Source organism: Emys orbicularis, chromosome 2, assembly GCF_028017835.1.
Source record: "Emys orbicularis isolate rEmyOrb1 chromosome 2, rEmyOrb1.hap1, whole genome shotgun sequence".
NCBI classification, from domain to species: Eukaryota; Metazoa; Chordata; order Testudines; family Emydidae; genus Emys; species Emys orbicularis.
Genome location: NC_088684.1, coordinates 217606932 through 217633345, shown reverse-complemented (window position 1 = coordinate 217633345; position 26414 = coordinate 217606932). Strand labels below are relative to the sequence as shown.

At 42.8% G+C, this 26414-nt stretch overlaps 1 protein-coding gene across 1 annotated transcript in view; it reads left to right on the top strand.

The window, feature by feature from the left end:
- LOC135873798 (collagen alpha-6(VI) chain-like) overlaps window positions 1-26414 on the top strand; it is a 79881-nt gene that overhangs the window by 31433 nt on the left and 22034 nt on the right. Inside the window, exons 18-26 of the mRNA XM_065398415.1 lie at window positions 5678-5740; window positions 9233-9298; window positions 11008-11123; window positions 12249-12318; window positions 14026-14088; window positions 16573-16635; window positions 19641-19703; window positions 19905-19955; window positions 23865-23927. Coding sequence (XP_065254487.1) covers window positions 5678-5740; window positions 9233-9298; window positions 11008-11123; window positions 12249-12318; window positions 14026-14088; window positions 16573-16635; window positions 19641-19703; window positions 19905-19955; window positions 23865-23927 — 618 coding nt within the window. The remainder of the gene's footprint in view (window positions 1-5677; window positions 5741-9232; window positions 9299-11007; window positions 11124-12248; window positions 12319-14025; window positions 14089-16572; window positions 16636-19640; window positions 19704-19904; window positions 19956-23864; window positions 23928-26414) is intronic.

The following is a 26414-nucleotide window of genomic DNA, read 5'->3' as shown; positions in this document are numbered from 1 at the left end:
TTGGGCAGGGTTTGAATTTGAGAGCAATCAGATAGGTATCTCATGAGGCTGTCGCAGTGAAAAAAACTTTAACTAAATACCTGGAGAGGGGAATGGTTTGATACGTCAGTAAATTTGTGGTATTTCAGCTTATTAGAACTGGCATCAGAACACTAGTCATAATTCGTGTTGCATTAGAAATGGGGCGATCCATCTCTGCATAATCTCTAAGGTATTGTTTTGCTTGAAAATGTCCATTGTAAAGTTGTTCCATACAAAGTGTTTCTACTTCAGAGGTGTTAGAACAAATGTAGAATCTGAAAAGATCATTTCTTGACACCAAAAAGCTCCCCTTTAGGGCCAGAATTGATCTATATTTAGTGGCAAAAACTCCATTAATGCAGAGTTAAGGTTATTTGGTGGTATGTCGTCCCTTGCAGAGTGTTGAGCTGAGCAAAACTCAAACATCTGAAAAGAGGGAAATGCAGAGTTGAGGTTGCATGGGCAACCTTATTCAGCATTGTGCCCCATAACAAACACCGCTTCATTCTGCCAGCCTGATAGTCCACCTCCTTTTACAACCCATTCACTCTTTTAACTCTGCATTAATGGAGTTTTTTGCTATTTAATTTCCTAGTTTTTTTAATCAGGAAAAATGTCAGTAGTCATTTGAGCAGTTGTACATACCAGGTCCTGCAATCAGTCGGCAATCCTCATGCCATGATGTACTCCTTGCTCTACAACAAACTCCTGCAACCTCGTGATCCAGGTATGTTGGCAAGCCTGGCAGTGCACATATATTTCTTTTCCCTCAGTGGTCAAGGTACCTGTGCTGTGAGTTTCAAACCTCTGCACTGTCTGTCTTTGAAAACCCCATGGTATTCTGCCCTAAGATCAGGAAGTGGCCACTGGCAAGTGAAATACAGATTTTTATTTTTATTTATTTTTTTTTTCCCCCCCCAAGCAACAATCCAAGGTTTGGCTACCACCCATCCTCATTACCCAACCCATCTTCAAATGCAACCTCTTCCTCTCTCCCTCCCACCTCACGTACACACAGTCCTCTGCTTCCATCTTCTCCCCCATCCAATATAACACAAATTTTGGTTAGACCGACTGCTGATTATCCTGTTGTGTTCACAGTAAGCCTTCCCATAAAATAAAGTCATGTATTATAACAGAGAACTTGTAGCAAGCAACATGAGTTATTTAATTCTTTATTGCACAGCTGTACAAAGGTTCAGACTAGAAATATCGGTGATGGGGTGTTCATCAGGGCAGTGGCATTGGCACATTCCCTCAAACTACTCAGGCATCCATAAAATGGCTGCATAGAAACCCTCTCACAGTTTTTTTCGTTATTAGCTGTAATCCTGCCATACTGCTTGTCTGCGGAAGCAAAGAAGTGAATGTGTTCTTAAATACCATTCACAATTTGGGTCCCCCAAAGACTTAGGGGGAGCCATGCCCTACCTTGGGTAAAAAATGACCAATGGAGACCATTTTGACCTGCATCACTGCAATAGTTTGATCTCTAGCTCTGCATAAAAACAACCCACCTAGAAACTTTGGAAAAATGGCTGTTTTCCTCAGGGCATATACCTCCAGAACCCCAGGCTCAAATGGCCCCAAATGTGGGTCACTCCCACAAGTTCTAGCAAATTGCAAGAATATCCATGCGAACATTCAGACTTCAGAGCGCTTAGAAGCCTCAGCTTTAAACAAGGGTAGTGGGATGATGGCGGGAAAGGGGTCCCCTGCACATCCCTCTGCAGCGTAGGAGGCTCTGAAAGGTGTGAAGTGGCCCAGTCCTGTCGGTGTGAAGCTCTCGGCTAAACGAGAACACCCCATGGAGGTGAGTGCCACCTGAAACAGCTGTGTGTGTCAATGGCTCCATTCACCTTAGTGGGTGTTCCCATCCCCATCCTGAGTGCTTTCCAGCCTGTGATATGCATGAAGTAGACTTCTTCTCAGCTCCCCAATCAAAGGGGCAGGACTTCCCCAGATACTGGTTCATGTGGGGTGCAGGAAAGAGGACTCATTCACTTCTAAAAGGGCAACCCCCCCCCCCAAACCTGGCTGACATGATGCTGGGGGGAGGGAAGATCTAACCCTCATAGATTAGTACAGGGCCCTCAGATCCTGGCACACATAAGGGGGCAGCAAGAGGGGCTCAGGCATCCAGAGGGGCATGGCATCTAAAACCCAGATCATAAGAGGGGGGCTTAGATCTCCCCTAGAGGGGTAAGAGCCCTCTAGCCCTGGGCATACAGATAGGGGGAGAATGTGGGGCTGACAAGTGCCGCTGCTCCTCTTGTCCCCTAGATCCCTGCCACGCACCCTCACATCCCCCTTCCTAGTGTCTGATCCCTTCACTCCCCCAAGCCTCCCTCAGCTGAGACCCCAGCCTCTCTCCCCCCCCATTCCAGTTTATCCTCCTCCCCATAACACCCCTTCCTTGCTGCAGCCCCAAACTCCTCACCCGCTAATCTCCCACTGTTCTGCCCCCTGCTTTCCCCCTCACTGCCCAGGAAGCCTTCACGTGTCTGCTTTTTTTTCTCCCAAAGACTTTGGGCGGGGGAGTGTGGGGGGATGGTGTGCAGTGGCAGAGCTGGGGCTCAAGGGGTTGGGTGCATTGGGTGAGCTGTGGAGTACACAGGGGTTGGGTGCCCTGGTAAAGCTGGGGCTGCAGGAGAGTTGGGGTGCTCTGGCATAGCTGGGGCATGCCATGTCTTCCTCACCTGAGTCTCCAACATCCCCTGCCTGCCCTACCATCCACCTCTCATTGCAGCCCCAAACCCCTATTCTTCCTCTTCTCCACTCCTAATACACCTCCACACCCAGGACCAGATGACTGGAGGGTAGCTAACGAAATGCCGATTTTATTTATTTATCTTTAAGAAAGGCTCCAGAGGCGATGCTGGCAATTACAGGCCAGCAAGCCTAACTTTAGTACCAGGCAACTTGGTTGAAACTATAGTAAAGAACAGAATTTTCAGACTCCTAGATGGACATGATTTGTTGTACAACGTGGCTTTTGTCAAAGGAAATAAAAAATACTTTTCAAACCAGACAAAGCCTGTCACAGGGCTGAGAAATAGAACCCTCAGCTGCCACTGGCTCAGGTGCCTACACAGCTGAGCTGCACCCGCTACTACAGAGCGTGCACTGATTGATGTGGCCAGGTTTCCATTTCTCAGTAGGCAGGATCTGGGCTAATGGAGCTATGTAAACTTGTATACCAATGGCTGTGCCCCCAGTTCAATCCCTTCTTACAGGGGGTTCTCTACAAGCAGGTCCCTCTGGAATTGAATGTTAGTCTGCTGAAAGCAATGTCAAGATTTGATCAGTTCAATATAGTTTCACCTCAGGCTGGTTCTGAGAGTTCACTATGATTAACTGAAGCGGGTACTCACTGTCTTTAGGGAAACCGATAATGTGCAGAGCATACAGTTATTCATCGTAACCACTTGCAAAGTGCTGATTTTTACAGCCTTCTAAATGCAGTTTTATTTATTTATTGATTGAGCACCTCAGTGTGTGTGACATTGTGCTAAACACAAGCTTGATAAATCTTCCACTGGCTGGAGTGTGTCTCACACTTAGACTAATTAACTGAAAAGCAAAAGCATTTAATGGTATAAAATGTTGGGGGGGAGGAGAGGGGGCTTGTGTAACTCAGTGAACATAATTATAAAAGCAAAACTGGGTTTAAAAAAAAACAGATTCCGTACTGTTCTTGTTGAGGAACAGATTCTGCTACTCTTAAAATTAATTACTTTACTCTGCAAGTGACTCCAATGGGACTAATTGGATTAAGGTACAACTCACGGTGAATAAAGATGGCAGTATCTGGTCCATGACATGTACTTACTCTGAAGGCACTTGCTAAATTATTAGAGTTACTACCAAGGGATCTCACAATACTGGGTGTTTGGGCAACAAAATGGCAGATGAATTTCAAGACTGATAGGCACAAAGTAATGCACATTGTAAAAAAATAATTGCAGCTACACATATACAGTGATGGGTTCCAAATTAACTGTTACCACTCAAGAAAGAGATCTTGAATCACCCTGGGTATTTCTCTGAAAACTTCAGCTCATTGTTCAGCAGTGGTCAAAAAGGCTATCAGGAAAGGTTAAAAAAAAAGTCTGAAAAGATCATAATGCCATTATATAAACCTGTGGTGCACCCTCCTCCCTTGGATCTTATGTCCAGTTCTGGTCACCCCTTCTCAAAAAGGATAGAGTGGAGCTGGAAAAGCTTCAGAGAAGGGCAACAAAGATGATTAAAGGTATGGAATGGCCTTCATACGAGGAGAGACCAAAGGGTACGTCTTCACTACCCGCCAATCTGGCGGGTAGTGATCGATCTATTGGGGATCGATTTTTATCGCATCTAGTGTAGACACGATAAATCGATCCCCGATTGCTCTGCCGTCGACTCCGGAATTCCACCGCGGTGAGAGGCGGAAGCGGAGTCGACGGGGGAGCGGTGGCAGTCGATCCTGCACCGTGAGGATGCGAGGTAAGCCGAACTAAGATACATCGACTTCAGCTACGCTATTCTCGTAGCTGAAGTTGTGTATCTTCGGTTGATTTCCCCCCCGCCTTCGGCCTGGTCCCCAGTGCAGACCAGGCCGAAGAGACTAGTGCTGCTCAGTTTAGAAAAGAAACAACTAAGAGGGATGTAATAGAGGTCTATAAGAGCATGAATTGTGTGGGAAAAGTGAATAGAAAAGTGTTATTTACTCTTTCATACAATACAAAAATCAGGAGTCATAAGATGAAATTAATAGGCAGTAGGCTTAATATAAACAAGAGGCAATACTTTTTCACACGATGCACAGTTAACCTGTGAAACTCATTGCTGTGGGAAGTTGTGATGGCCAAAAGTATAACTGGGTTCAAAAAAGAACTGGATAAGTTCATGGAGGATAGGTCAATCAATGGCTATTAGCCAAGATAGTCAGGGTGCAACCCCATGCTCAGGGTAACCCTAAACCTCTGACTAGTGAGAGACTGGGTGGATCACTCCAACTACCCTGTTCTGTACACTCCCCCGGAATCACTGGTACTAGCCACTGTCAGAGACGGGATACAAGGCTAGATGGACCATTGGTCTGACCCAATAGGATAGTTCTTATGTTCTTAAATAAACGTCATTAGCATGTGGTAACATTTTTTTTTTTCATTTTGAATAAGGGTTTCAAGCTGTTGCTTGAAAAACAAAACATAAAATTGAAATGTATTTTCTCATGCAAACATTAATGCTGGGGCATCTGGCAGCTGAAGATCATCCATTTTTAGAACTTATTTACTGACCATGGTTAATTACAACTGTAGTAATTGCTTTAAGTTTAATAAATTGCAGTTTGAATTTTCTTTTGTCATAAAGGAAAATAAGCTGAGAACTTGTTGCTGTTTTGTTTACGTGTGAGCCTGAACCAACATTAAGAGCCAAGCTCGTCCAAAGTTGGAGGTGTTCCGAATCAACTCCACAGTCTGGAACTGTATTTTGTGAAGTCCGGTGACTTGATAATCGATTAAACAAAATCCTGGATGCAAACAACCCTGAACCTGGGGAGTTTCAAAATCTGTATTAAAATGTTGGGACTTGTTCCTGTCTCTTGTTTTGTTAACATCAGCGGGAAAATGATTGTTCAGATTCTCACTCAGCCATTTTATGATTTCAGGGCAGTCCAGGGCCAAGAGGACTCCCTGGTGAGCGTGGTGAGAGGGGCTTACGAGGAGATCATGTAAGTTTTCCTAGGTGCAAATCTATTCTATATTACACATGTATGACTCTGTGGGGTTCACCCAGAGCAGTAAGGGAGGGAGGGGTTGTGTCACCCTGGGTGCTTCTGTGCTGTGCAGCTTTGGCGCAAAGCTCTGGCACCAGCAGCCTGCTCACAGCACAATGGCCTCACCCTGGCTGCCACCAGCCTGGTTACTCCTTGCAGTGTGACGCCAACAGCCCTTCCAGTCCTGAGTCTCCCCAAAACCATCTCCCCTGCAGTGTCCAGATCTTCTCACTGGATCCTCACACAACTATCAGGTTTGCTGCCTCCAAAGAGCAGAACACATACCAGCCTGGTAGTTTGGCTGAGGGATTTTATCCTTCAGTTTAATACAGAGCGCTGAGATGGTTTTGTAATAAAACAAGAATAAGTTGATTAACAAAGAACAGAGCTTTAAGTGATAATAAGTAAGACTAGAAGAGACAAGTTTAGTGACAAGTCAAACAAAACAAAACCTGCTTTCTAATGACTACAACTTAATTTCAGCAAGTTGCAATCATTGTCTAAGCAGGTTTCTCCCCTGTAGTCAGTTTCCAGCTACTCTTGCCTCCTGGGCCAAGAGGTACCACATTTCATGCTGCTCCCCTTTGTCCCCTAGGTGATGGATATCCCAAAGTCTTTAGCAGTTGCTTATATCCTCAAAGTTTATCTTTGTTTTCAAAGTCAGGAAGCCCAAATGATCTTCCTGTGATCCTTCATGCAAATGATTAGCCCGTTGTTCTTGGTCACACCTGTCTTGATTTGCAACTGAGCCCAAGAGGAATTGGTCATTCTTCTTTGTCTGGAAAAAACCTGTTTTGCCTTGTTCGTCTGTTGACCGATTCTAAAATATAATATCAGAGAGTATCCATAATTTCACATACAGCGTTATTACTTACATTTCACAGTGATATTAATCACCAGCGTGGTGTTTTCAAATGATATGTTACAAGACACTTTTTAGACAAATATTGTGTGTGAAGTGTAGAGAGCTGGCCAGGCCAACTGACTCCTAGTCCTATACCACAGGGCCCCTTGGCATTGGGCTGCTCTTAGGATCACAACATTAAGGATGTGAATCTAATCTCGGAACCTCACTTATGGTGCACAAGAAAGTGAATAAACTTGCAGGGAGTAAAAGCATCTGTTCAGATCTGCATGGGAATGTGATATTCTTTCAAAGGTATGTTAGGACAGATGTGCGTGACTATTGTACTGTAATCCCAACGATGAGGATAATAGATCACATAAACCTAGCAGACCTTAGCCTTTCACAATAATTATTTTCACATTCCTTATCTGAGACTAGTACATCTGGGACATTTCATGAGCCCAAGATATCCCATATGCTATACTTTCTGGAACAAAAAATGCACATGACCCTCCTTAAATGCCTAATCTCAAGACCACGAATTTGTCTACATGTGGCTATGCAGATCTGTCAGTTGCTTGAGAGACCTATAAGAAAAATCCAGTACTATGGGACATCCTGTGGATTTATGATACTCTCTTTGTGGGGATTTTGTATCCATTCACTAGTGAATGAATTATGCTTATTCCTACACCAGTATGGAATTGTATTGCCCTAGGCAAAGCTACCATGATGATAAGCAGTGTATAAAGGCTGGTAGGCTATTAATCTTTGTCAGACATGACATGGGGCTAAATCCTGCAGTCTTTTCCATTCTTCTTTCAGGGCCCAGTGCTGAAAGGTGCTGAGCATCCACTGTGAGATATGAAGTGCCACAAATTCCCATTGAGAGTAAATGGGAGTGGGGAGCACTTACCTCTATTCATCCTGCGTGCTGGTACTTTTTTTAATCAGGACCATTGTAGGATTTAGCTTTTGGATGGTGATCTTGTACTGTTGAATGATTACTTATAAAACAGAAGAAAAAAGTACAGCTCAGGATGAGGTTTGTTTTTTAAATAAACCAGAATATTCCTCTGTTTCAGAACATGATATTTAGGAGAACATTGATGAATGGAAATTACATAATGTGTGAAAAGGGACTGCAGTGTTTTCTTATGTTTATGGTAGCGTGCCTCTCAGGGAATTGAAAGAGTTCTCACTCCACTCCTTGAGTGGCATACCCTGAGGGCGTGGCCTGTCATAGTCCACAGGCCAGCTTGTGAGAATCTGATTTCACTGAAAGGTGTGTCATATGTCATGAAATGCTGCAGCCCTAGCTGCTAATTGTTGTTGTACTTATTGGTCAGGTATAGCATTGCTGGGCTAGGTGTAAATTAGGAATGTAACCATCACAAATAGAATATGAGAAATGGAGGGGAAATATTACAAATACCTTGTATTTCCTGTTTGTTCATATCTTGAATTAGCTCCCGGACTCTGTGGATTCAGCTGAAGATAATGTATTTCTCATATAATTCCAATCAGTTGTTTGTCGTTGTTATAATTATTACTATTAGTTTATAGTAGCACCCACAATTTGCTAAGGACTTCTCAGACATTCTAATAGGGGTGGTCCCTGCTCCAAGGAGCTCACAGTCAAAGGCTAGAGGCAGACTGGCAGGCAGAAATTAAGGGAATGGGAAAGGAAACAACGAATAGGGATTTCTTTAAATTCAAGTCAGTCAGATGCACTGTAGAAGGTAGAAGGCTTTCCAATGGTCTCATGGAGGTTGCATAGGGGCTTCCTAGAAAAAGGCGCTGAGGTGGTTGTGTGAGAAGCTGACAGATGAGCAAACAAGGTTGAGGACATTAGTGGGATAGGGGTGAGGGCAGGACACCTTGATAAGCTTGAATAAATATGGAGATGCAGAATTCTAGGATGCCAAAATGGATGGGGAGCTAGTGAGGGGTGTGACATCGTCAAATCAGTAGGGAATGAAGATGCATTCTGTCTGGTGTGACGAGGGCCTGACCAAGCAACATGGCTGTGGAAATCACTATAAAAGGACAGATGTTGTAGTTGGTGAGGAGGAGAAAATACCAGGAGAAGGCGGCAGGGCTGCACTGTACTTCCAGTGTGTTCAAAGAGTGCAGTGTCACATGTGACATTTCTAATACTTGGGTTTTTTCATGTTTTTTAAGGGTGCCCTTGTGGTTAAAGTTTGCCCCACTGCCAAGACTTAGTGTCATATGCTCCCTTCGAGCTGCAGTGCCCACACAGGACTTCCACTGATTCGAGTGGGAATTCTGTCTAGTCCTCAGAGTAGAATAATGACTCTTAATGTACCTTTTGTCTACCCAGCGTATCCTAGATTCTGTGAAGTGTCACAACACTGTGATTTCATAAAAACAAAAACTACAAATATTTTATCAATATTGTGTAAAGGCTGATATGTCTAACAAAGATTAATAGCCTAACAAATGGTTAACTCCAGCCGCGTTTTCCCATTCTTTTTTCAGGGCCCCATGCCGAAAGGTGCTGAGCATCTACTGTGAGATATTAAGTGCCATCAGCTCCCATGGGAAATAAATGTACTTAACTTTGTGTCTTTGTTTAGGGTAACCCTGGATTGGACAATGACATAAAAGGATCCATAGGTTCAAAAGGAGAACAGGGAAGACAGGTAACTATTTAGAAATATGTGACTTTGCTTACTGTACATTGTTTCAAATACTAACCTACAATCCTTTAAAATATAGCTATATAGAGCAAATTAAAATTAATCAATTGATAACCAAGGCTGTTAAAAATAGTATGATAATTCTGTCGTTCCTAATTTTATACCACACGATACATCTGAAATCAACAAAGTCAATAAAGTCAATAAAGACAAGTGCAAAGTACCACACTTAGGAAGGAGAAGTCAAATGCACCACTATAAAATAGGGAATAACTGGCTAGGTAGTAGTATTGCTGAAAAGGTTCTGGGGTTATAGTGGATCACAAATTGAACACGAATCAATAACGTGATGCAGCTGCAAAAAAGGCTAATATTCTGGGATGTATTTACAGGAGAGTTGTATGTAAGACACCGGAGGTAATTGTTCCTTTCTACTCAGCCTTGGCAAGGCCTCAACTCAAGTACTGCATCCAGTTCTAGGTAGAAAGATATGGATGAATTGGAGGGAGTCCAGATGAGGGCAACAAAAATGATGAAAGGTTCCGAAAACCTGACCTACAAGGAAAGGTTAAACAACTTGGGCATATTTAGTCTTGAGAAAAGAAGCATGAGGGAGGTACCTGATAAGTCTTCAAATATGTTAAGGGCTGTTGTAAACAGGATGACCATCAGTTGTTCTCCAGGTCCACTGAATGTAGGACATGAAATAATGGGCTTAATCTGTAGCAAGGGAGGTTTAGGTCGGATAGCAGGAAAAACTTTCCAACTGTAAAGGCAGCTAAGCTCTGGCATAGGCTTCCAAGGGAGGTTGTGGAATCCGCATCACTGGAGGTTACTTGTCATGGATGGTCTAGGTTTACTTTGTCCTGCCTCAGCACAGGGGGCTGGATTTGATGATCTGCTGAAGTCCCTTCCAGTCCTACATTTCTATGGTTCTTTGATTCTAGCCTCATGGGTGATTTGCGATCCATGAATCTGCACTCTGCGGTCCAGCTTTGGAAGTGGTCTTACATTTTTTAAAGAGATGAAAAATAACTAAGGTGTGGATATATGATGAATAATCATACCTACTGTCATCTGTGGCATACCTATTATTAATTATTGTTGTTGTTGTTTTTAAAACATTTATTGTAGTAAATTAATGAACTTCCACCGAAAATCTTCCAAAGTGTGTGTGCGGGGAAAGTACTTAGAACTATTTATGGGCCCAATACTACACAGTGCCCAGCACCCCCCAGAAGGTGCCAAGCCCCCCTGAACTTCAATTGATTTCACTATAGAGCAGTTATGGAGCACCAGTACAAGACTTGGATTATCTGCACAGTATGCTGGAGATCAATGTTGACACACAAAACAGAATGGTAACTGTAATGACAAACATGCAGCACCTTCCAGACGAATATAATTTGAGGGCAACATGAGTGATTATTTTGATGTTACTGCTTTATGAAATGTACAGTAACACAATGGCATTTCTTTGACAATGTTGCATAGATGAAGTCGTGCAATTAAAATACTATGTTTCTGTTCTTAACTCTGACAGGGGTAAGCAGTTACAGATGTTGTGTGCCCAAGTGTTATGAAAAGAATGTTTCCCCATTGGTTTGCATGTCCACTGTTTATTAAGCCATCTAGTCACGATCTGGAAAAATATAAAACGTTTGGAATTTGAGTGACAATTGATAACATGAAATTAAATTTCTCTTTTCCAGGGTGAAGGAGGAGCAATGGGCCCACCAGGGTCACCAGGCTCTCGCAGAACCACAGTAAGACCCCATATAGACAAGGAGACTAAATATGCAAAGGAAATGCTTGAAATTAATCCAAGGTAGAAAGAATGATCTGAGTCCATAAATTTAACCTTGATCGATCGCTCCGTCAGCCTCCATTCACTGCAGGAAGATGAGATAAATAAATCTCTGATAGACTGCCCTGAAAAAATTAACCGTAGCCATAGCCTCTGATTCCAGGCAAACACTTTCCTCCTGAATAGGACTATCCAACACAACTGACTGACTATCAGAGACAAACTAGCTTCCTCATTTCTTTCAAATTTGGAACCTACTTCAATACTGCCCAGTTTCTGTCCCCCAACGCTTGCTGATGACTTCGCTTCTCTGCTTCTGTTTTCTCCTTCCAAAGAAAGAGAAATTCTGCAAAGATAAGGATTTGCATTAACATACTCTTTCTTCTGGTGTGGCAGTGTAGCGGGGCCACCAGGCTCCTGCCTCTGTCCCTGTCTACAAACTACTCAGAGATCCTTGTGCTGGTCCAACACCTTGTGCAGTTTATTTACAAATGGATTCCCACCACCTTCATAATACATACAGCTCTTGTAACAAGCAGGGGAGCGCAATCTCTCTCTCTGCTTGCTTCCCCCTTTCCATTTCCTTTCGGTACCTATTTGTGGGCTCTGCCTAAGGGCTTAATTAGCCTTTCTGCCCTTCCCCACCCACAAATTAGGCACAGCTCTGCTTAATCAGCTCCATTCTGCCTTGCTTGATTGGAGCTGCTGTGAACAGAGTGCTGACTCGGCCTTTCTTGCCTAGCACTCTGTCATAGGCAGTTACCAATAAGAACAGACTAAAGAGGTGGGAACCTTTCTCTCTGCTTGGTGGGAAATGTCTTTAAGCTCTACTGCCAAAACCAATGTTATAAACACATCTGTTTTGCCAGGGCGGACAGGGCATTTATGTTTTAGTCCTTCTCTTGGCACAGCAGGACTGAAGCATGTGAGCAGTAAGCAAAAGTGATAGCAAAGTAATATCCTGACACATCCATAATAACTTTCGCATTTGCTTTGCTCTCAATCACTGTTCTAGCATGTACAGTAACTTGAGCACGTAGTAAAGCATTGTGTGAACATCAAATTATCTGGAAAAAAATTGACATAGTTGCCACAGCTTCTCTACTGTTTGTCATTTAATTGAGAGATATAACTGGGGTCTAACAGATGGCTAACAAACAACTATCTTGTCTTGTGTCAGGGAGCAAAAGGTCGAAGAGGAACACCAGGTCCACAGGTAGGTTTCCTTAATTTTCCATATCTACAGTAGAACTAACGTGGGAGCTTTTGCTGCCTTCTAAAATATTTGCAGAGAGAGTCCAATATTTATTTTAAATTTGTTATAGCATATAAGATAAAAGACAAATCCTGCTTGCCTTACTCATGCAATTAATCTCAGTGAGTTCAGTGGAACTACTTGTGGGTCCTAGTTCAGCAATGCATATGCTGCATACGTCCCATTGAAGAACTAGTCCCATTCATGAGAACCCATGCTGAAAGCCCATGCTGTTGCCTCAGTGTAATCCATAAAGTCGTCTGTGTGTTTAAAAAAAAAAAAAGCCCCAAATGGCTGGGAACTTCAAGATTGAATGGTAACAGACTGCCAATCCCAGTGATGATTGAACCTGGTGCTAGTATAAACAAAAGGAGCTTTCAGCCATGCTTGTACTTGTTTTCATCTCTTCACACTGAGTGTACAGACATTCTAGGCTTCAGAGTGACACACAAGAGTGACAGTCGTGGAATGTCATTGTACTGAGTAAGCCTGTGCTGAGATACTTTGCTGAATAGACTTGGACTATTGAATCTGGGTTGCACGTATGAGGTGAGCGGGATCGGGCCCTCATACTATAACGAGCACCATAAAAATCCAAATTGTACAAAATATGGCACTGTAGAGAATTAATAGTGAAAGATCATGGATGCATAATATTTTATTTGAAGAACATTGTCAAGTCAAACTTGAATCTAAATGAGAGCTTGTGAGAAGAAGTTTTTACAAAACCTGAGAGCAATAAAAAAGTTTCCATAACTTTCCATCGCAACAAAAATAATCATTTCCCTGCAGAGTTTTCAGTTCAAAAGCACTGAGACACTAAAAGTGAAACTGAGATTTTTGTTGTCAAAGGCAGAGAAATGAAAAACTGAAAATAAACCTGAATAAATATTTTCAGTTTTAATCATCTGAGATATTAGAAGTGTTTGTTTCAAGAAGATTTTTAACCTGGTAACATTCCTTTACAAAATACTTTTTGCTCTTTAAACAAAGATCAAGACACATTATGTTGCACGGTACCTAGTACTGGATTGCATTGTATAGGCACTGCCCCATGTTAGGAACAGTATGGGATAGAATCCAGAAGACATGCACATTCTGCTTGCCTCTTTGAGGTCTATAGATGTGGTAGCCTCACCGAGTCCTGGGCTGAGGTGAGTGCAGAGTTGTAATTGTGATGTGCCCCTAAAGAGGGGTAAAACATGGGCAGGAGGCTCCTTGCACTCTCCCTCAGTTATACACAATTGTATGGCAGGGTATTGTCCAACTGCTAAACTGAAAAACCATGTCTCAAAAACCAAGTTTCAGGCATTTTGTCTTATAACAGCTGCCTTGGTTATAAGCTCAGCCTGCTTTGTGACAATAAATAAGCTTCACTTAATTTCTGGATTTTAAAAACAATTTTTTTAATCCATGCGTTGCAACGACCAACTTTATTAAAAATATGGTAGGATATGCTGATAGTCTGTGAAGACACTATGCTAAGAAATGTAATTTGATCTAAATGCTGACTCTTTAGAGAACCGTCACTTAATGAAAAGAAAAGAGGTGTTCAAATGCCAAATAAATGGTATTAGAAATTGAAAATATCATATTGTTCTCCTGGCAGATCAGTCACTGTTATGATCACTTGAGAAAATTGTTACAAGATTCTGTCTCTTAATACAGGGGGAGAAAGGAGCTCCTGGTTTGACGGGCTTTCCAGGAGAACCAGGATTTCCAGGATCCCAGGTGAATATTAACATTCATCTAGGTCAGGAGTTCTCAAACTTCATTGCACTGTGACCCCCTTCTGACAACAAAAATTACTACACGACCCTAGGAGGGGGGATTGAAGCCTGAGCCCACATGAGCCCCACTGCCCTAGGTGTGGGGGCCAATGCCAAAGCCTGGTGGGGGCAAAACTGAAGCCCTTGGACTTCTGCCCTAGGCGGGGGGCCTATAACCTGAGCCCTGCCACCCAGGGCTGAAGCCCTCGGGCTTTGGCTTTGACCCCGGGTGGTGGGCTTTGGGCTTTGGCCCTGGGCAATGGGGCTTTGGCCCCAGGCCCCGGCAAGTCTAATGCCAGCCCTGGCGACCCCCACAGTTTGAGAACCGCTGATCTAGGTATTTTTGAGAAGGAGGACTTGAAATACAAAGGAGAAATGCAATAGTCTATGTCCAAATATCATATGGCCCTGTGTCCATACTCACACAAAGCTTAGTCCTGCCTTGAGTGCAGGGAACTGGACTAAATAACCTCTCGAGGTCCCTTCCAGTTCTATGATTCTATAAAGCACAGCCAGCATGTGAGTGAATATATTGTTGGTGGCTGTGAAGCACTGGCAGCATTGGCTTGAGTCGGGCATAGCATAGTAAGGCAGACACAGTGCAAACTTCCCCACACAGCTCTGGCTGTCGTGGCTTGCAACACCTCTGATGTTCCAGTCCTGCCCTTCTGTTGAGCAAATACTGCCCAAGTATGCCTCCTCTCTAGATCTGGACTTCTGACCACAGTTTTCTGTGGCCCAGATTGGAAGCCTCTTCCTCATGTTGATGAGTAATCCAATGAAATAGCTTGTGGAACCAGAGTGAGTAAGGGATTCACAATCTAGCCCCGTGTGATTTTAGACGTGTTTTAGATCCCTGTATTGTAAATATGGATATAGATTCATTCTTGCAGGCTGCAAATTGAAGAAACTGTATTGGGGATTTCCTTGAAGCTAACACCTGGGGAGGCGGCCGCACCAGAGGGCCATCCCATGGGTGCGAATCCGCATCCTTCTCAGCAAGCCTCTCGCATCCTGTGGCAAGGCGATGACTCACCAGCGCGGTGCCTCGTGCTGGTTGTCCTGGGAATTAGCTTTTCCAGCTTTGGAGCGCCCTCTGCCAGCCGCTATCCCACGTGCCTCAGGCCCCCGTGTCCCTCCCGGTGCCCCTTTACCTTGGGTGCTGCTCCCTGGCAGTACCCCCAGTCTCTGGGTCTCTCCATCCCAGGGAACCCCCAACCATCTATCCCCACCTTGCCTCAGGGGCTACTGCCAATCACCATCTAGCCCCCGCTCACGGGGACATACTGCAGTCTGTTAACCATTCATTATCAGCAGGGGGGGATTTGGACCTGGTGCCTTTGCCTACCCCGGGCTGCCCCTCTGCAACCCCAGAACCTGCTTCAGGCCTTCAGCAAGGCCTGCAGGCTGTGGGGTTTTCCAGCCTGGAGCTCCCCAGCTTCTCTGGCCTTTCCCCAGCCCTGCTCCACTCCAGGTACCCTGCTGAGCTCCCAAGCAGCCAGGCCCATCTCTCTCCACATCTAGAGAGACTGCCTGAGCTCCTGGCCCACACACTTTTATAGGGCCAGCTGTGGCCTGATTTGGGTGTGGCCCCAGCTGTGGCTGCCTTCCCCATCAGCCTAGTCTTTGGCTCGCAGCCCCTGCCCTCTCCCAGGTCTGACTGTAACCCTTTCAGGGCCGGAGCGGGTGACCACCCCGCTACACATCCCCTCCAAATTGCCCCATCTTCTGACTGCCAGATGCTGGGACTGGACGTCAGGGGATGGATCACTTGATCTTTGCCTTGTTCTGCTCATTCCCTTTGGGGCATCTGGTATTGGCCACTGTTGGACGACAGAATACTGGGCTAGATGGACCATTGGTCTGACCCAGCATGGCCCTTCTTATGTTCTTGCGTGCACCTGGACCTCTTCAGCAGAAAGGAACTTGGAGGCAACTGAACTCCTGTTCTTGGCTGACTGTCTGCTATGGGAACCCAGTGTCTGTAGCTGTGTGTGCTAGAACTCACTGATTGCTTTTTCTTTACATTTTTAATGCTTTGTGTTTTGCATTGGTGGGGGGTCCTGGTGCCACCAGAGACCTTTGCTGACATCTTAGCAGCCTCCCTTGAGGGTATCTTGCCATCTGGACAGGATTCCTCCCATCCTTCCCCCTACAGATCTCCCTAGTCCTCCCTGCTCCACCTCCCCCCACCCCACCTATGCAGCTGGAGAGTAGCTGTGCCCCTGAATCTTTGTTTCCCTGTATGTAAAATGGGGAGAATACCTCTCACACTGTGATGATATAAAGATGAATCAGGTGTTGTTTTAAGAGCACTTTCAAGACATAAAGCCTATATAAAGGGCTACGTGGTGTTATTTCTTAAGACAGGGTATTTAATATTTCTCTTTGTAATATATGCATTTGTGTATTAACTGGATTTTCTGTCATCTAACATACCTTCTAGGGACAAAAAGGAATTGCAGGTGTAAAAGGAGAGAGAGGAAGTGAAGGAAATAAAGGTCTTCAGGTAAAAATACTGTGTGAAGTTCACTTAGTGTTCTACTCACTGTGTGTGTAACCAGTGGGAGACTTCCATTTTTACTGCTGTTTTACTGCATTCTTTGTTTCAAAATTCCTGTGCAGCGTATCATGATATTCTGTCAGAGAGAAATGTATTCGTAAGGGGCTAAAGGAATTTAAAACATTTCAGAGCAATGCTAAACTGTTTTACATTCTAAGAAAAAAAATCTGCAATAGCTATATAACAATTTGTTTATATTCTAACATGACCCACCAATTTATTTAAGGATACAGGAGCGTGTGTGTGTGTGTGTGTGTGTGTGTGCGCATAAATATTGCAAAACATAGATTAAAATAATGGTTTTAAGATTGTAAAATGAACTACTCAAGAGTTAGAAAATAACAGAACTTTTGCTTTATGATAGTGTTTAATTAAATGACATATAGCTTCCTGAGTCTCATAGTTGTAACTGGTACCTTGACAGTCACAGAAACTGGACCACTGAGTCTGAACCACCGTACAGCCACCGAATCTGGACCCATCTACTAGATAATTTAACAAGAAAGCTATCCAAATCTTCTTCCTGCTCTCCATTTGGCAGGCAGAGCAATTATCAGTTTGATTTTTCTAGGCTGGGTTTTTCAAACGTTGGGGGGAAATTCCCATTGAAATCAATGGGATGAGAGGTAGGCCAGTGCTGAGTACTTTTGAAATCTCACCTAACGTTTATATTTGCTTCGTTGCCATACTTTCCTTTCTCTTGGCAGTACTGTCTAAAAGAAATGTCTGATGATTCTGTTGCTCTCTTTGCTTTTTTTGTATTTGGCACTTTGCATCTTAACTGAGCAGCTATATTTTGCATGTTTCCAAAGTATTTACAGTCAATTTACCATTCAGAGAGGCTAGATCCCTAATTTCTTCCAGGATTGTCTTTATTTCTGACAAGTTGCCACCTTTCTTGTGATCGGAGTCTCTGGAAAACCGTTGCACTCAAAGAGCCAGACACACCGAGTTTCAACAATAGAAGAAACTGTATTAGGGAGTTCCCTGAAGCTAACAATGGGTCTTCTCCTGATTGTCTCGTGTAAACTTTCTTCAAGCCATATATGTTGTTTGGGTATATTTGTGTTCGAAAGATGTGGCCACTGTGACAAAATAAAAAAGTGAGACAAAATTCTGCTTCTGTTTATGATGGGAGTGGGAAACTCCCATTGAAATCAATATGATCCATATAAACCTGCTACAAAGCAGTGGAGATTGTATCCAGGTAACTAAAGACAGAATTAGACCTTTTTGTTTATATATGACTAATCTAGAGACTGTGTGGATGAGAAGCCAGTAGTAACTTTGTCTGGATTATTTTTTTTATGAATGAAGAATAGGTTTTAAGTCTACAGTATAATCACTTTATGGACACGTCTCTATTTGTCTGGAATTGAGAAAGCAATGTTTGATGGATACTGAAAAAATGTTCTGTACCAGTCAAACTAGTGAATGGCCTTCATCTTGTACAATGTTGCTGCCATGCTGGTAGGAAAATAAACGTTTGGTCTAGACTTGAAGCAATGAATCTAAGCATTATTGATGTTGACTGCTTTTGCTGCCTGCCAGATGTCTACGGGAAAAACACAGGTGGCACAGCTGAGACTAGATTCTTGTCATTCTACATGAAGTGCTAATGTGGTGGTGTTGGTTGAAGCTGAGCCATTGAACATCATTATATGGTTGTTACACGTTGCAAAAAGAAGCAAAGTGATTTGTTTGGTTTTTTTTCCAAATTCTCACTAGGTATCGTATGTTCATTTAATTTCAGTGTGAACTGGGAGCTGTGGGTCCAAAAGGCAGTCCTGGCAGTCCTGGGATGAGAGGAAATAAAGTAGGTTTCATTCCTTTAACTACTTTTGTTGTTGTTTTAAACGTTAATTTGTTTGTTCCCACCTGAAGATCTTGCCTTTGAGCCTGCTCCTGAAACAATCATTCAGGCAAAAGTCAATGCAAGTTTTTTTTTTTTTTTTAATGACTATGGGTCTTTGATCTGAGTGGCAGCTGTATGCACAGTGCAAGGGCAGTGCATAATCATAAGTAAGGCTACATTTCAGTCACGGGTATTTTTAGTAAAAGTCATGGATAGGTCATGGGCAGTAAACAAAAATTCACAGCCCGTGACCTGTCCATGACTTTTACTATACACTCCTAACTAAAACTTGCTCCGGGGGTGCCCCGGCGCTCTGGGGGGCAGGCTGGGGGGGGGGGGGCCTATGGGTGCTGGGTTGGGGGTGGCCCGGCTCCCCTGCTGGAGCTGAGGGGGACACGGGCGGTGGTGGTGGCACACGGCCCAGGACCGCTACTGGTGTTGTGGGAGGTAGTGGCACACAGCCCGGGACCCCCATTAGTGCTGGGGGGGGGGAAGGAGGGAGGCGGGCGGCAGTGCGTGGCCTGTGATCCCCACTGGCAATGGGGGAGAGGCTTGGCCACTCTGACAGGCAGGTCCCTGCAACTCCTAGGGGGAGGGGTGGCCAGGCGGGCTCTATGCGCTGCTCCCGCCACAAGCGCTGGCTCCACAGCTCCCATTGGCTGGGAACCACAGCCAATGGGAGCTGCTGGGGCAGTGCCTGTGGGCATGGGCAGCATGTGGAGCCCCCATGTCCCTCTGCCTAGAAGCTGCAGGGACATGCTGGTGGGAGCCAGGGAGCCCCCCACGCCGAAGTAAGCGCCACCCCAACCCCCTGCCCCAGCCCTGAGCCCCTTCCCACACACCCCTGAGCCAGCTGCACTGTCTACTGCAGAAGTCACAGAAAGTCATGGTATCTGTGATTTCCGTGACATCCATGACAGACACGCAGCTTTAATCGTAAGTAATTAAGTGAGATTTACTGTTTATCTTTATTAAACCTTTGGATTGTAGCTTCTACAGTATTCTTAAAATCAGTTGGATAGAAAGATTAATCAGGCTCTGTGGGTTTAAAAGATATTACTTACAAGTCTCAGATCATATTAATTGCATTCAACAGGGAGAATATGGTGATCCTGGAGAGAAAGGACAGAGAGGGCCACCAGGTCAACGGGGAATTCAGGTTTGTGTTTTATTCTCTCCATGGGCAGTGTGTGGCCAAAAGCTAGTTCTTAATTTATAAATTGCCAATCCTGTCGCTTCTCTCTGTCCTCCTCATATTTGGGTTGCTACATAGACACTTAGAATTAATATAGACATTAATAGCTGGAGTAAAGCACAGACGGAAAAAACAGATGATTTAAATATAATGCTCTATTTACAGGGAGACAATGGTGCTGATAGATATGGTGAACCAGGAAAGAAAGGAGCAAAGGTAAACATGAAAAAGGAAAAATAAATGGAAACTCTTAACTTGTTTTTACATTATTTTAGTGAGAGTGAAAACTGCAGGGGAAAAAAAAGTTGTTCCATTATCATTTCTGACTGTAAATCCTGCAATCTGATCCACAGAGGCAGACTTCTGCACCCATTGACTTCGCAGGGGCTCCATAAAAATCCACCGTACAGATCATATTGTAAGATTAGGGCCATAGGTTGTAAAGTCATTGGGTGGCGGGGGGGATTGTTGTTTTTATTTGTCTATCAATTGCCATGTGTGCCTATGGCAACGTATAAACATTAGAAAATAAGTTATAAACTCTTAAAATTAGAGTAAAAGATAAAAATATAATAGTAATAATAATGCTCCAATAAATAATTAGGGTTATTTTAATATTGTTGTTGTTATTGTAACAATATTTTAATGCTGTCAACACTCAGGAAGATATTGTTCCTGCCCTGAAGGGCTTCCAGTCTAAAAAAACAAGCAACACCTGAAGGGTGCAGGAGAGGGATAGAATCAGATTATATGTCCTTCCGTAGATATATTTTATATAGCTTAGATACATCTTACAGTTAAATAAATTCACATTTACATTTATCATTATTTACAAAACCTCTTTTGAACTGAGAGAAAAAATTCTGCTGCACTAAAACTAATCAGAGAATAGTTCTAATTTATTCCAAGAAATGCTTCCAGTCCCCTCTACTCTGAACTGTGAGGTCTAATATTTTGATATATCAAATCTTTCTGTCATAGCCACAGATGCCTGACAGCCTAGCCAGTGCCCGTTCACTGTACAGTTCCTGTCTGTGTTTAGGAAAAACTAGTAAAGCTATCCTGGAGTATTTCATCTTTACATAGTCACTTCCTTTTACTTTATCAATGCAATTAGGAGCACATGAATAGCCCAGTAAAGTACAGTGCTTCTTTATATATATATTTTAAATGATATATGTCTGAATAAAATAAGGGAGAACAGAACGCTTTTGTCCTGGGTAACTACTGCCAGACTCCCTGAACTTCTCCAGCCATGTCTTTTAACCCTATTAATGCAAACCGCACCTTAAACTCCCTTCTTCTGACAAGCGTATCCCACTTGAGTAACATGCTGTCACACCCCTACTGTGCCTCTTGCCATTCCCCCTCCCCAAATACTTCATATGTTCTAAGGACTTAATCCAGAAAGGTGCTCCCATTGGGAATTTAGGGGAACCCGCACATAGCAGGATTGGGCTCTAAACTTCCTGGTCTGCAGATGTATTTTGGGTGCAATCCAACTCCCATTAAAATCAACGGCAGTCTTTTCATTGACTCAAACAGGAGATGGATCTGGCCCTTTATGCATCAATTGTATCATTCAGCTTAAATTATAAGCTTCTTGCATCAGGGCTGTGTCATCTTCTGCATTTTGTACAATCCACATTAGGACCTCAAAAAATAATAGATAGCAAGAATAATACTGTTTTCCAGCACATTGCCAGTTTCACTGCTTATTATTTATTGGGTTATGTGTCTGATTCTGAAAAGTCAAATATAGTAGAAAAAACTGAGTAGAAATATCAATGTGATGATAATTTTATCTTATTTACTGTAAATAACAGGGACAAAAAGGATTCACCGAAGATATTGGACAGAAGGTATCGTACTTCACATTAATGTTGTAGCTTTCTGATCAATAGACTTGAGTCTCCCCTCCATTACACCACTTTTGCACCAACAGAACTCTGCTGCAGTTAACAGTTATATTGGCATAAAATCAAGATAATAGAGTGGAGACTTTAAGGATGGAAATAAGTTTCAATGGTAGATTTTTGGTAGAATAAAAGAAACATTCTTGATGTTTCATGGGAAGAAAGTTCTGATTTATCTTTCAACATCTGAAATTCTTTGATACTAAAGGGTTAAAAAAAAATCTTGTCTGGTCACCTTATTGCTTGGAAATTTTAAACCGTTTTTAAATTTTATCAATTTTAATTAGTGTGTCATTTCTGAGATTGTTGGTGAAGTCAAATCTTACATTTAGAGATGTGCTTAAACCACAAGTTGAGGACTTCAATAGCTCAGACATAGGTCAGGGGTTTGTTACAGGAGTGGGTGGGTGAGATTCTGTGGCCTGCGTTGTGCAGGAGGTCAGACTAGAAGATCATAATGGTCCCTTCTGATCTTAAAGTCTATGAGCCTCTGGGAACATGATTCTCTAAATATAGGAATAGCTATGTGTTGTGCCTGCTGGTTTAGGAGTCTGTGTCCCACTTCTTCCTGTCAGTAACGTGGAGCAGGTAACAGATAGTGTCAGCGGTTACAAAGCACAGTTATCCAAACAAAGTGCCAGAAAAAATCCCCAGATAATATCTTACACAGCCTTAGCCGCACTTCTGCGTTTTGTCTTGTAGTGTTGTATATGAATCTGTGTGTGATATACATAGTCTATTGAAGCTATGTGTATGAAAAATACACTATTAACTAGACTTTTGTGCTGTGCATTACATATGAAGTATGACATCAGTGTGTTGCGTAAGTGATGGTGAAAATATGCTGATATCTACGTATAGACCAACTAAATTCATTGCCTCATCTCCTGAATTACACATAAATTAGAGGTTGAAAAATAATGTATAGTAGTACATGGCTGATTAAATTATCAAAATTACACATTTTGGGGAGAAATTACCCATTTTGAAATATTAAAAGGCTCCAGTTTTTTTAAAGGTCAGCCCTAAAAGCAAGTCTGACATGCTCATCCTTAACTATTAGCAGTTCTTTGCAATTGTAAAACCAAACACCAAAGTCATGTACTGCTGACGTAGCTTCTTTGAGGGTGAATATATAAAACCAGAAAGAATACATGGGGAAACTGTAGGCCTAACTAGTCACTTAAAGGTAAAAAGACAAGTTGTTTCTTCCATTCTTTTGTTTTCACTGGAGAATGTGTTTCTGTTGATATTTTAATTGCTCTAGAGTTGACTCAGGGTGAGGAAAGATGACTTTATGCCACCTTTCTACTCTTCTGATCAGTTGTGTCCGAAGGTAACTAGGAGCAGGCTAAGGGCTACTCTAAGGTCTCAGTCCTTCTTTCTCCCATTGACTTCAGTGGTGCCAGATTGTTTTATCCTCTGCTGCACTGACAGGAATAATCTCCTCCGACAGAGATCACCAGAACATGACCATAATCCACCTTACATCTCGTGCTCCCCTGACAAATACCCTGTCCTGAGGGAAGTAGCTGATATATTGCCAGTTAATTCCACTTTATACCACCAGGGGATTCTCCTGCACTAGGGTTATCGTCCAACAGCCCTATTAGGATAGCTCTCCAGCTAGTTGGTTCTCTTTTGAGCTGCTCAAAGTAGCCAGAGAGGGCTGAGTGTCTGGTGCTGGGAATCTAAATATAGTAAGGAGATATTTGATCCACACCAATAATCTTGCACAACTGGGAATTAACACAGTAAAATATTCAGCATGGTGTGCTGTACTTTATAAACTTTCTCACAGGTAGATGCCAAAATAAACCTGGCACAAAGAGCATTTTGATATCTTTAGGGTCTGTGTTTAGGACCATTATATGTTAACAAAAACCATCAGCAGTAGAGTGTTAGCGTATTAAATAGACAAACACTTCCATATGGAAAGAATAAGAACTTAAATATTCCCCATTGACTCAGCAAAATGTGTATTTTCTGAAAGAATCATTTTGGCGGGGGAGGGGGGGTGAGAGACCACACACAGTGCTACTTGTATATATTTTTGTATATTCCTATTTCATATCAGTCTTTGTGCTCTGAAAAGCGAGATGTATGAATGGAAGAATAAACAGCAAGAACCATTTCTTGAGTTATTCACACTTTTGTTTTAATTAATATCCATTTTCACATTTTAATTTTGCTGTATCCAATTAATTAGGGTGAAATTGGAGAAACAGGATTTCCAGGAGAACTTGGACCAATAGGAATCAAAGGACAAATGGCAAGCACCTTTTTATGAATATTGATTTGTCTTGAGATTGGCTTGTTGTTGTAATTTTTCCTGCCCAGGTGATAGAAATCTGTTTTAAATGGATATCTTTTAACATGCTGAATTTATGTGTATTACATCTGTTTTAAGCACAATAGTCCCGATCCCGCACTCTGTTGCAGTTGCAGTTGCTTTGTACGCCACTAGCAAGTCTAAAACTGGTGTAGCCAGCTATGGAAGATCAACCTAGTGCAAGAGGCGGCCTCCAGTGGCCTATAGCTGGATGACATGTCTGTCTCTTCGTACCAGTGTAATGGGCCACTACCTTACAATATGTGCTAACTACTTATGCTGAACAATCTGTTCCACCATGCAATTTCTGTGACACTGGGAGTAGCTTTCCCAGACCTGAAGAAGAGCTCTGTGTGGCTTGAAAGCTTGTCTCTCTCACCAAGAGAAGTTGGTCCAGTAAAAGATATTACCTCGCCCACCTTCTCTGTCTTTGGACCTAGAACTAGATAAATTCATGGAGCATAGGTCCGTCAGTGGCTATTAGCCAGGATTGGCAGGAATTATGTCTCTAGCCTCTGTTTGCCAGAAGCTGGGAATGGGGGATGGGATGAATCACTTGATAATTACCTGTTCTATTCATTCCCTCTGGGGCACCTGGCATTGGCCACTGCCAGAAGACCCAATACTGGGCTAGATGGACCATTGGCCTGACCCAGTGTGGCCGTTCTCTTGTTCTTATGACCAATGGCAACCTGAATAATTTACACTGGAAGATTGGTGTAGCACAGAGCTGGCTCCAAATCAGGGAAACACAACATCTAATTATTTTATAGAAATCCTGTGGAGGGCTGATGTTATAGGGAAGTCGGTGGAGTGGGTGGGGGCATATTTTGTTGCTGTTTTTACTGGCTGAAACATTAACATTTCTTATTGTATTATGCTCCTTATCAATAGTAAGTTTAATTGTTTCAGGGTTGCTAGAGCTCATATAAGTGATTTTTATATTTTAAATTGTAATTATAAATGAGTTACTTCAGAGTTACTAGTTTGAAAGAGTCTGATAGATGGCTAAGTCTTCTTCATTTAATAGGCCAAGGTAAACAAAACACTTCTTTGGGGGCAATTGTTTCCTGTTTAACTGTGTTTTCAGCTCCACTGACAAAGGAAGGGCAAAGCCGTAGTAGTACTTTTGTATTGTAAGTTAGCCATGCAAATTGCTAACCTTTTTCAACTCTTGTTTTTGTAGTTATCACACTATGACTTGGTTTTTGTCCTCACTTCAGACTGATCTTGCTCCCTCTGAAATCAGAGACTTTTGCTTTCAACTTCAATGGGAGCTGGATTGGGTCCTTGACGACATCGTCGTCATCTTCTTCTTCTTTTTTTTTTTGTACATGTAATATGTTATTGGTTAGATATTACACGTGACATGGTGCCCATTATTCATTAATTTCTAACACAGGGTAAATTTTTCAAAAGCACCTGAGTGATTTAGGAACCTCAGTCCCATTGAACGTCAGTGAAACCTTATACCCCCAAAGAACTTAGAGCCTTATGACAATTTTGCCAACAGACATTAATAAACCAGGAGAGGCAGCATGCCATTGGGGTTATAAATGTATACATTGTGCTACGGTAGTTTAATTGGTAGCACTCTGACTTCTGGGCCAGAAGAAGCTTTTCTGAAATACAGTCAGTTCCCTTGCCAAGGGTCAGGTCCTTGGTCATGCTAAGGTCACTGTCCGCTGCTGGAGCTGTGCAATATGACCTTAAAATGGTATTACAATGGTGTGCCAGCATGGGAGGAGAACCTTGGACCAGGATAGCTAAGAACATAAGAATGGCCATACTGGGTCAGACCAAAGGTCCATCCAGCCCAGCATCCTCTCTATCGACAGTGGCCAATGCCAGGTGCCCCAGAGGGGGTGAACCTAACAGGCAATGATCAAGTGATCTCTCTCCTGCCATCCATCTCCACCCTCTGACAAACAGAGGCTAGGAACACTATTCCTTACCCATTCTGGCTAATAGCCATTAATGGACTTAACCTCCATGAATTTATCTAGTTCTCTTTTAAACCCTGTTGTAGTCCTAGCCTTCACAACCTCCTCAGGCAAGGAGTTCCACAGGTTGACTGTGCGCTGCGTGAAGAAGAACTTCCTTTTATTTGTTTTAAACCTGCTGCCCATTAATTTCATTTGGTGGCTCCTAGTTCTTATATTATGGGAACAAGTAAATAACTTTTTCCTTATTCACTTTCTCCACACCACTCATGATTTTATATACCTCTATCATATTCCCCCCTTAGTCTCCTCTTTTTCCAAGCTGAAAAGTCCTAGCCTCTTTAATCTCTCCTCATATGGGACCCGGTCCAAACCCCTAATCATTTTAGTTGCCCTTTTCTGAACTTTTTTTAAATGCCAGTATATCTTTTTTGAGATGAGGAGACCACATCTGTACGCAGTATTTAAGATGTGGGCGTACCAC